A 12,319-nucleotide genomic window follows, 5' to 3' on the forward strand; every position below is an offset into this window, starting at 1 on the left:
GCAAGGATGATGTTCATCCACCCCTGCTTAGATATACAGGAAAAGTGCTTTGTCACTTTCAGCCCTTGGCTTTTGCCTAATGCCTGCCACCTTCGTATTGAACTGTGACAAAATCTGAGATCCCCCATAGACAGAAGCTTCAGTGAATATAAACCCAGATAGAATGTATTTAACTTCTCTGACGTTGAAAAACCTTAACGTTTTGTAGTCCTACCTAGACCACCTGGATGAAAGCTATGACTCTTCTCCCCAGAAATTACACACACAAGCATGTGTGGCGTACACGTGCACAACACCCAAACATGCACACACACACACACCACAACTGTGCACACACATACACATTCCATGAAATCTCTTAAAAGACTATTGTGATGTGTTCTTAGTTGCTCAGTTGTGTCCAACTCTTTGCGACCCTGTGAACTGTAGCTTGCCAGGCTTCTCTGTCCATGGGGATTCTCCAGGCAAGAGTATTGGAGTGGGTTGCCATGCCCTCCTCCAGGGAATCTTCCCAATCCAGGGATCAAACCCAGGTCTCCTGCGTTGCAGGCAGATTCTTTACCATCTGAACTACTAGGGAAGCCCTGAAAGACTATTAATCCCATGTTAATTCTGATGCTCTGAAATGGAATTAATGTCATCCTGCCTAAGATAGTTCCAAAGCTTTTCTTTTTTTTTTATTCTTTACTCTAGAAAATGATTTTGTGTGTGTGCTTTCATTTTTTTAATCCCACTTTTTTCAGCAAATAAGAGTGCCCATGAAAAGTGGCTGTCTCTGCCTTCTAGACTAGGGTTTCCCAGCCTTGGGCCTGGTGCTCCTGTATTGCAGGCCGGTCCTGTGCCCTGTGGGGCGCTTATAGCACCTGCCTTCCCTCTGCTCAGTGCCAGCAGCAGCCCCACGGCTGTGACAACCAAACACTTCTCCAGACACTGCCAGATGCTTCCTGGGGGACAGAATTGCCCCAGGTCGAGAACCACTCCTTTACATGTTTTTAAAAACTGTTTAGTCACTAAGTGGACAACATATAATTGTTGTGTCTTTTGCAACCCCATGGAAAACACAACTATATTAAAATATCTTTCTGAAGGTTACTGGTATTAAAATGCCACATCATCGAACATTTCTAAATTAACAAATAGAAAGCTTCGAATTTGCCCACTGCGTTCTATTTTGAAAAAGTGGTTCTTACATCTCTGCTTTCGTGTTCTCCTTAAAACAACTGAGAGGAGTTGTCAGGTGGGTGTTAAAATGTCCACTCTGCAAATTGGAAAACTGAAACTTGCAAGCTATACGAGGAGAGAGGCAAGTCAGTGACTCACCCGAGGTAAATGCTGGCGAGATCACATCCCAGAACTGTGGTTAGTCCCATTTTGTTTGGTCATATCCCACAAGAGAGGTTTCTCCTTGTAGAGCTCTGCACACCATGATCATCGTCATTATAGAAAAGATTTTATAAGAGACTTAGATGCACTTCATCATAAATGTTTAATAAATTATACATGATAAAAAATAGCCCTCCCCCAAAGAATGAAGTTTCTATAGTGATGAGAATGTTCTGAATCTATGCTGTGAAATTTGATAGCCACTAACTCTTAAGTTTTGGCCACCTCATGCGACAAGTTGACTCATTGGAAGACTCTGAGGCTGGGAAGAATGGGGGGCGGGAGGAGAAGGGGACGACAGAGAATGAGGTGGCTGGATGGCATCACCGACTCGATGGACATGAGTTTGAGTGAACTCCGGGAGTTGGTGATGGACAGGGAGGCCTGGCGTGCTGTGATTCATGGGGTCTCAAAGAGTTGGACATGACTGAGTGACTGAACTCTTAAGTACTTGAGTTACATGGCTACTGTGACCAAGAAATTGAATTTTAATTTAATTTTATTGTTCATTTCAATTTCAATTTATTTGGTTTCAATAGGTGTTTTAAAAACCATTCTACACACATTACAGAATGGCCATCACGTACATTCCCTGTAATGTCACCGTTCTCACCTATGCAAGCAAGTAGCAGACTTACACATAGTTTTCATGTGTTTTTAAATACTTCTGTCCATGATTATGGAGTGAGCAGAGCATCCACTCACGCTCCAGGATTTTCTATGTAGTAAGCAAATACTACTTTAACATATTTCTTACCAGTGTTTTTTAACATTTCTGTATGTATTACAAAACAACTGTTGTGTCCACGCATGGAAATACTGGGATTCATTTCTCCATGTGTGTTGCAAGTCTGTAGCAGTCTTACGAACTTCTCTCACACTGATTTTTAAAAACTTTTCTACACGCGTTACAGAATTGACATCCCATACGTTGACTAAACGGAGAAGGCAATGGCACCCCACTCCGGTACTCTTGCCTGGAAAATCCCATGGACAGAGGAGCCTGGTAGGCTGTAGTCCATGGGGTCGCTATGAGTCGGACATGACTGAGCAACTTCGCTTTCACTTTTCACTTTCATGCATTGGAGAAGGAAATGGCAACCTACTCCAGTGTTCTTGCCTGGAGAATCCCAGGGACGGAGGAGCCTGGTGGGCTGCTGTCTATGGGGTCGCACAGAGTCGGACACGACTGAAGTGACTTAGCAGCAGCAGCAGCAGCATTGACTAAAATAAAAGTATTCTGAATATATTGAGCATGTAGCACTTTGACAACCATCTTTTGTCCTGTGTTTTTAAAATCTTCACTAATGTAGTAGAGTATGCCTGTCACATTTAGTCACTAAAACAGTTTTCAGCATAGCAAGTAGCATTCTTACATCTTTTGCGTGTGCTTTTTAAAAATTGAGATCTGATTGACATATAGTGTTACATACACTTGAGAATGTACAACCTTTTGATACATTTACGTATTATAATATGATGACTACAGTAGTTTTAGCTAATAACCTTTATCATGTCACATGTAAATTTAAATTTAAATAGGCCCAGGAGGGAGCTGGCCACAGAGATTAAGCAGTGGCTTGTCTTTGCTGAAAACAATTGATCCAAGCTCATGATCACACCAGAGAAATTATTTTCCGGGCCCAGTGGACCTTTGTCCTGTTATGCTACTTGATTGAGGACAGTCCTGATACCAACCCAGGGCAATAAAGACAGGTTTTGTGTAGTTGGGCAAGTTTTTATGGCCTGTGTGCCCCAGAGTTACAAAAAAAGATGGAGTCTTGTGTTTCTACATCTTTTATTTTTCTACTAAAAGTTTAGTTAACTATTCAATATAAGAATAAATGGTTTTCATAAGAAATATAAGACTTAATGGTGAAAAATAAAATAACTTCTTCCCAGAGACCACTAATCCCTTCACACCGTGGTTCATAGCTTTCTCGGCCTTTCTTATGCACTTATATGGGCTTCTTAATATTCTACAGTATGGATTTTTCATGATCTAGCCAGTCCCTGATTGATGAACATTCAGATTGTTTCCATTTTCCCCTTTCTAAACAATACTGTAGTGAACATCTAGTTGCTGCGTATACTATTTCTGTTCTCTGTGTATTTCCTTCTTCACTCTTCTAGAATGTTCTATCCTTGCTATTCAAGGAGGAGTCTGAGGTGAACTCATTTATTCCCACCATAAGAGTCATGGACTTTTCTCTGCTGTATTTTCTCATAGGGTTCCTTTGGGCTTGGAGAGGGGGGTTGTTTTGTTTTATTTTTCTCTGATAACAGCTTTATTGAGGTACAAGTCACATATTGTACAATTCACCCGTTTAAAGTGTACAATTCAGTGGTTTTAGTATATTTATAGAGTTATGCAGCCATTACCACAATCAATTTTAGAATATTTTTATCACCTCAAAAAGAAACCTGTACCCATTATCACCTACCAATTCCGCTAGTCAGTGCTAAGCAACCATTAATCTACTTTCCGTCTGCTGCTGCTGCTGCTAAGTCACTTCAGTCGTGTCCGACTCTGTGCGACCCCATAGACGGCAGCCCACCAGGATCCCCTGTCCCTGGGATTCTCCAGGCAAGAACACTGGAGTGGGTTGCCATTTCCTTCTCTATGAAATGCTTATTCATGACATTTCTTGTAAGTGGAGTCGTATAATACAAGATCTTTTGTCTCTAGCTACTTGGCATATTTTTAAGGTTCATGCATGTTGGAGCATCTGTCAGTCTTTGATTCCTTGTTGTGGCCAAGTAAGAGTATGTTGTGTGGAAATACTGCATTTTGTTTATACAGTCATGATGGACATTGGGATGGTTTGCACCTTTTGTCTATTATGAATAATGATGCTAAAAATATTCATGGTCGAGATTTTGTGTGCACATATCTTTTCGCTTCTTTGAGGAGTGGAAATCACCGGGTCAGATGTTTAACTTTTTGAGGGACTGTCAAACTTTTCCACAGTGGCTGTATGCTTTACATCCTCACTAGCACTGAATAAGTCTTCTGATGTGTCTACTACATCCTTGCCAGCACTCGCTGTTACCTGGCCTTTTGATTATAGTCACCCTAGTTTGTGTTCTTGCCTGGAGAATCCCAGGGACGGGGGAGCCTGGTGGGCTTCCATCTATGGGGTCGCACAGAGTCGGACACGACTGAAGTGACTTAGCAGCAGTAGTTTGTGTGCGGTGGAATTTCTTTGTGGTTCGATTTGCATTTCTCTAATGAATAATGTTGATCTTCTTTTCATGTGCTTATTGGTCTTTTGTGTATCTTCTTAGAATAAATGTCTGTTTGGATTCTCTTTTTAGTTTTAATTGGATTATCTATGTTTTTATTGTTGAGTTATAAGACTTTTTTTTTTCGATATTCTAGATGTGCTGTGCTCAGTCACTCAATCATGGCCGATTCTTTGCGACCCCATGGACTGTAGCCCTCCAGGCTCCTCTGTCCATAGAATTTTCCAGGCAAGAATACTGGAGTGGGTTGCCATTTCCTTCTCCAAATATTATAGATACAAATACTTTATCATGTATATGATTTATAAATATTTTCTCCCCTTCTCTGGATTGTCTTCTCGCTTTCTTGATAGTGTCCTTAGAAGCACAAAAGTTTTTATTTTTTATGAAATCCAGTTTCTTTTTTCTGTTATTGCTTGTGCTTTTGGTGTCATATCTAATAATCCATTGCCAGATTCAAAATCATGCGGATTTAACTCTCTATCCTCTTCTAAGAGTTTTATAGCTTTAGTTTTTACATTTAGGCCTTTGGTCTATTTTAGGTTAAAATTCATATATAGGGTAAGGTAGGGGCTCAGCTTTATTTTATTTTTTGCGTGTGGCTATCCAGAGAGGAACTTGGCAGATCGCAAAGAATTGGACACGACTGAGCAACCAAGCATGCATGCACATCCAGTTGTCTCAGCACTGTTTCTTTTTCCCCTTATCAAAAATCAGTTGACCAGGGATGTATGGGTTTCATTTTTGGACTCAATTCTATTCCATTTACCTATACATCTATTCTTATCCTAATATCACATTGTTCTGGTTAGTGTTGTTTTGTTGTAAGTTTTGAAATTGGGATATGTTAGTCTTACAACTTTATTTTTCTTATTCAAGATTATTTTGGCTATTCTGAGACCCTTGCAATTCTATATGAAGTTTAGGATTATCTTAGCAGTTTCTCATAGAAGCCAGCTGGGATTCCGATAGTGAAGTGTTGATTCTGTAGACCAGTTTGGGGAGTGTTGCCGTGGATCTCATGATCCATGAACAAGGGATGTTTTCCCATTTACTTAGTTCTTGTTTAATTTTTAAAACAATATTTTATGGTTTTAAGAATATAAGATTTATACTTGATTTGTTAAGTCTGTTCCTAAGTATATTATTATTTTTGCTGTTATTGCATATGGGGTTGTTTCCTTAATTTCATTTTTGGATTGTACCCTTATGTATTTTTAATGCTCTGACTTTATCTGTGCTTTATTTCCCAAACCCTAATTGAGCAGCTATATACTTCTGGAATGTTTTTTTAATTGGTCTAAATTTTTTTAAATTTTTTAAAATTGAAGTATCAGTAGATTCACAATGTTGTTAATTACTGCTGTGCAGCAAAGTGATTCAGTTATATGTATATTTGTATATATATGTCTATATATCTTTTTTCTTTTATCGCATTGTGTGGCCTGTGAGATCTTAGTTCCCTGACCAGGGATTGAACCTGTGCCTCCTGTGTTGAAAGTGCAGAGTCTTAAGAACTGGACCACCAGGGAAGTCCAGTACATTAGTTTTTTAATAATATACTCCTCTGGTACAGCACAGAGCTTGTTTATCCATTATTTATATAAAAGCTTACATATGCTAACTCCCAGCGTCCTCATCTTTGACTACCAGTTTGTACTCTATATTCATGATTTTGTTTCTGTTTGTGTCATAGTTTAGACTCCCACATATAAGTGAAATCATATGGTATTTGACTTTCTGACTTCACTTAGTTTGATAATCTCTAGTTGTATACATGTTGCTGCAGATCTGGAATTTTTCCAGTCTCTGGGAATTCAGGGATGAACAGTGACACTGGAGTGTGAGTTCCTTGAGGTGGAGACTGCTTTCCTGCAGTCAGTTCACCAATCTGACCTCATGCCCTTGGCTTTATTTCAGGGTTTCCTGGAGGATACCTACCTCTTTTATGGACATTACACCATTGATGGGGTGAAATTTCAGAATTTCACCTATGATCTGCCTCTGGCTTATTTGTTAAGCACAATTGCCTACCTGGCGCTGAGCCTTGTTTGGATAGTGAAAAGGTACAGTTTATCTTATCATCGTGTTCTTTTTGAATTACTCTTGACGGTTGGAGTCTCTTGGAGGTCTGTGGACTCTGGGAGCCATTGCCCAGAGGATGAGAAGAATCCAAGGGTGGGCTTTATGGAAAAAAAAAGATTTGTGAATGGGCTGGAGGCTGTGGAGACCTGAAGGAAATGGAGGCAGCATTTGGGAGCTGGAGTAGAGCCTGGAGTTTTCAGTCAATCACTATTGAACACATTCCCCCAGCATTATCTTTGATCTGGTGTGTATGCTAACAGGTCTCTATTGGGTTGCAAGTGGCAGAATCCCAACTCTGACTAACTGGGATAAAAGGGGAATTGAGTGGCCGAGAGAACCAAGGAAGAGAGGAAACTCCAGATTACAAGAGGGACAAGGATGGATTCAAAACAACTCAAAGCATGGGCTCCTGCATCTCTGATTCTGCTGGTGGCAGCTTCCTGTGTGGAGTCCCAGGGTCACAAGCTTAGAAATCCTTTGAAGGAACTCGTTGGCTCTGCTTCATTCAGGCACCCAATCCTGACCCTTCAGTTGTGGCCAGTGGGTTAGGGTCATATGTGATTGTGGCATTTCCCATGGTGGACAGACATTTTAGTGGGAGGTGTCAATTCCAAGAAAAATGAGGAATATTAATTATTTTAAGTTACTTTAACAACTGTCCCCGAAAGTACAGTGGACCAACACGATGAAAGTTATACGTGAACTTCCCTACATGAAGTTCTTAGTGGGCACAGGTTAGTGCAGAAGACTCCTTCTCAGTCCTGCCAGAGCTCAGGCTGACTGAAGCTTAGCCATCATCTGCATGTGGGCTTTGCTGTTCCTCTTGAGGGCTGGAAGGGAAAACAACCTTGGAGCAGAATCACACGGAAGGTGTTTCTGGGCTCAGCCTGAGGGTGATGGACTTCACTCACATTCCATCAGTATAGCTTAATCACATGACCACAGCTCACTGCAGGGGAGGCTGAGAAATATTGTCCCTGGCTGGCAGCCACTTCCCAGCACTTGTGCTCCGCTATGGAAGGAGAACCACACATTCCTGATGGACAGCTTACTGTCTCCAACCCAAGTGGGAAGCTTGGATGAACACCTGTCTTACCTACTTCCTTGTCCCTGTAAGAGCCAGGCAGTGCTGTAAGCCACGGGGCTGTGAAGCTCCTTATTACTGATGTACAAGAGACCAGGCTGTTAGAGTCTGAGTTTGTCCTCCATGGAGACCAGGGTTCACCACCAGAGACCCTTTGGGGTCTGGACCCTTGGGGTCCAGAGACCTAGGTTCAAATGTCACTCCACCTCTTTGGACCTCATTTTCTTCGTCTGTGACATGCACACACCTAGAAGGGTTGTTGGGAGGATTAACTGAAATAGGGCGGGTAAAGGACTTAGCACTGGGCCTGGCACCTTGTAGACATTTATTAAATTAAAATCCTTGTCTCCATCATCATTACCACTCAACTAGCCCCAGTTCTGCCTCTAGCTCTCTGGACCTAGGAAATAATTTTTTCCTCCTCTAGATCTTAGTTTTCTCATCTGTAAAATGTAGGTTTGGTCTAAATCAGACCATTCAACTGGAGTGGGACCTCAGTATCACCATGCTGCTGCTGCTGCTAAGTCACTTCAGTCGTGTCCGACTCTGTGTGACCCCATAGACGGAAGCCCACCAGGCTCCCCCGTCCCTGGGATTCTCCAGGCAAGAACACTGGAGTGGGTTGCCATTTCCTTCTCCAATGTGTGAAAGTGAAAAGTGAAAGTGAAGTCGCTTAGTCATGTCCAACCCTTAGCGACCCCACAGACTGCAGCCCACCAGGCTCCTCCATCCATGGGATTTTCTAGGCAAGAGTACTGGAGTGGCTTGCCATTGCCTTCTCCGATGGGGCTTGATAAATAGCATAATTCTGGATGCACCCCCGCCATGAGACATACTGAATTAAAAATCTCAGGATATGAAATCACCTGGGAGTCTACATTTTGGAAATGCAGCCCAGCTGCTTCTGACATAAATGCCTTGCTATGAACCTTTGGCAGAGTGACATTGCTGTAATTCCTTCCACTTCTATTTGTGTTCACAACTCAGTAGCAAATCCAAAAAATACCCTGGTTTGTCTGCAGAGTGTGTGGCATTTGATGTTTTTATTGCTATGTCAAGTGCCAGAGTATGTTTTCCAGAAAAGTATTTGAATGAGTATTGATTATGAACGTGTCCAATGGAGTTGTGTCTGACTTAAGCAGATGCTCACTAAATATTTGGTTATTTTACTGTTTAAGTCATTTATTCATCAGATGGATAGTGGCTATGTTTATATCCAGGCCCTCTGGATATAACGGTAGCAGGACAGCCAGGGTACTTGTCATCAAGGAATTTAAAATTTAGTCAGGATAAGGACTTACAGACAGTGAACACATTAAATAACATGATTGTAGGTTAGGTTGTTGCTGTCAGGGAAAGTAAAGAGACTGACTTGAAGCAGGAAACCGCAACTTTAGATGGGATAGTGGGGGAATCTATGGAAGGAAGGGATATTTGAGTGAAACCCCAGGGGATAAGAAGAAGGCAGCCATGGCAAGAGGGGAGGGCAGAGAGAACGGTAAGTGCAAAGACCTTGAGGCTGCAGGAGAGGTTTGGGTGTTTTTGGAAAAGAAAAAACGCTATTGTCATTACAGCAGAGTGGCTTTGTGGGAGGAAAGATGGTGCCATGCAGAATCATGTAGGACTCTAGGGTGTGTTGAGTTCGGATTATATTCCAGCTATGGAAAAAGGTCATTGACTGGATAAAGGGACCGATTTGCAACAATGAGATGCATGGTTGTCTGCTCCATATCTAGAATGGTCCAGAGCTGGGCCATGCATGTCAAAATTGTTGGAAGGTGCGGTCAACTGTGTATACTTTTAATTTTAGACAAAGCCAATCCACAGGCCTGTGTTTTATTGTTGTTATAAAATAGATAATCATGTTTTGGGGTCAGGTCGGTGGAAGGGTTCAAAATCAACCTGATCCGGAGTGAGGAGCACTTCCAGAGTTACTGCAACAAGATCTTTGCAGGCTGGGACTTCTGCATCACCAACCGCAGCATGGCGGACCTGAAGCACAGCAGCCTGCGTTATGAGCTCCGGGTGAGTGCTGCTCGGTTTTCTCTTGGTGGGAGCTGAGGTTGCAGCCTGCAGAGGAGCTAGTGGGGGCCAGGCTGTCCTGCTTAGGTACCTGCCCCTGTGTAGTTTTCAAGAGCTTTTTGAAGAACCTCTTCCTGAGGTTGATCACTTTAGCTCCAAGCATAAAGCTGCTGAACTACACCTGGGAAAAGAGATGGTACCTTCCCTTCTCAGAACTTTTTTTTTAATTTAGGAAACTTATTTTAATCCTAGTTGAAGAAAACTGATTCTTTTTTTAAAAATGTTGTTGGAGTATAGTTGATTTACAAAGTTTTGTTAGTTTCAGATATACAGCAATGTGATTCAGTTATTACATATACATATGTTCATTCTCTTTGATATTATTTTCTAATATAGGCTATCACAGAATACTGAGTAGAGTTCCATGTGTTATACAGTAGGTCCTTGTTGGTTTGTACTATTTTTCCTCAATGAGAACCTGTCATAAACCAGGAGAAATAGAACGTAAAACAGGACAAATAGAACTAAGAATGCTATGATGATAAGGTGGATGCAGAGAATATGAAAATGCAGAATTTCCAAATTAATCAGGATAAAAGGAGTAACAAATATCATCTTTATCAAACCTTCCCAAAAAGGAGGAGAGATAGATGATATCAAAAGATTAACAGCATGAAATGGAAGGAATCAAACCAGGTGTATTATTTGTTTAAAGAAATAATGCCTGCTGTGCTGTTTAGTTGTTCAACTGTGTCCAACTCTATGTGACCCCATGACCTGAAGCCCACCATGACCCCATGGGGATATTCCAGACAAGAATACGGAAGTGAGTTGCCATACCCTCCTCTAGGGGATCCTCCTGACCCAGGAATTGAAACAAGGTCTCCTGCATTGCAGGTGAATTCTTTACCAGCTGAGCTACCAGGGAAGCCCCACAATGCCAACTACATAATTACTTCATTAGATAATGTCCTGAATGGGTTATAATTCAGTTTTCACATATATTGCAAAATCAAATTGCAATCTTAATAGGAGGTTCTGCCTTCACTTAAGCTTTTAGTGGACTTGGAAACTGGTTGGGCTTGGTCTGAGAGGGTATCCTGGGGGAGATGAGTATTTAAGGAAACTGTGAAGATTGAGAGGGAGGGTATGACGATGAGTCACAATTTCCACCCCTAAATATCCCTTCATCCCAGTGCTCACAAATGAGTTTTCTTTGGTTCTCAGGCAGATCTGGAGGAGGAAAGAATACGGCAAAAAATAGCAGAAAGGACCTCAGAAGAAACGATACGAATTTACTCTTTGAGACTATTTCTGAACTGTATTGTGCTGGCCGTTTTAGCAGCATGCTTTTATGCAATCTACAAAGCGACTATATTCTCTCAAGAACACATGAAAAAAGTAAGTGCTCTGTGAAAGTCAATTTAACTTTTACTCTGGTAGGACGTTACGTATGCTAAGTGTATTGCAAACCTGCAAGGGAGATACGATCATCATTCTGTTTTACATATGGGAATATACATTTGGCTGATACGACAAAAAGCCTAAAATCAGACCGACCAATTTTTTATTTTCAGTAGGGAAAAAAGCATCCAAAATAGAGTGTTTGGGGTGCCTACTCCTGGAATTTATAGTATTCAAGTCTAGGCTGGATCGCCTGGATTTAAGCCCCAACTGTACTGCTTTAGTAAGTAGGTAAACGGGCCTTCAGTTCAGTTCAGTTCAGTCCGGTTCAGTCGCTCAGTCGTGTCCGACTCTCCGCGAACCCATGAATCACAGCACGCCAGGCCTCCCTGTCCATCACCAACTCCTGGAGTTCACTCAAACTCATGTCCACAGAGTCGGTGATGCCATCCAGCCATCTCATTCTCCGTCGTCCCCTTCTCCTCCCTCCCCAACCTTTCCCAGCATCAGAGTCTTTTCCAGTGAGTCAACTCATCGCATGAGGTGGCCAAAATATTGCAGTTTTAGCTTTAGCATCAGTCCTTCCAATGAACACCCAGGATTGATCTCCTTTAGAATGGACTGGTTGGATCTCCTTGCAGTCCAAGGGACTCTCAAGAGTCTTCTCCAACACCACAGTTCAAAAGCATCAATTCTTCGGCGATCAGCTTTCTTCACAGTCCAACTCTCACATCCATACATGACCACAGGAAAAACCATAGCCTTGACTAGACGGACCTTTGTTGGCAAAGTAATGTCTCTGCTTTTTAATATACTATCAAGGTTGGTCATAACTTTCCTTCCAAGGAGTGAGTGTCTTTTAATTTCATGGCTGCAATCAGCATCTGCAGTGATTTTGGAGCCCAAAAAAATAAAGTCTGACACTGTTTCCACTGTTTTTCCATCTATTTCCCATGAAGTTATGGGCCTTACTTTACCTAAAATAACAGTGGTTTTAAAAATCCTAGTTGGTCTAGTGACTCTGCTTCATGAAATCAGCCATCAGGGGCCCAGGTTCCTTCCACCTTGTAGCTCTGTCTTCCTTAGGATGTGGCC

General features: G+C 41.8%; 1 protein-coding gene across 2 annotated transcripts in view; it reads left to right on the top strand.

Moving 5' to 3' along the window:
• The window catches only part of TMC7 (transmembrane channel like 7), a 55,988-nt gene that overhangs the window by 25,517 nt on the left and 18,152 nt on the right, over positions 1-12,319 (top strand). For both annotated transcript variants that reach the window (XM_055409571.2, XM_055409574.2), the window contains exons 6-8: positions 6,550-6,695; positions 9,676-9,823; positions 11,048-11,221. In XM_055409571.2, the coding sequence (XP_055265546.1) occupies positions 6,550-6,695; positions 9,676-9,823; positions 11,048-11,221 (468 nt within the window). The remainder of the gene's footprint in view (positions 1-6,549; positions 6,696-9,675; positions 9,824-11,047; positions 11,222-12,319) is intronic.

Source organism: Moschus berezovskii, chromosome 27 (assembly GCF_049115385.1).
Source record: "Moschus berezovskii isolate FMDL1 chromosome 27, NW_MosBer_1.0, whole genome shotgun sequence".
NCBI lineage: Eukaryota > Metazoa > Chordata > Mammalia > Artiodactyla > Moschidae > Moschus > Moschus berezovskii.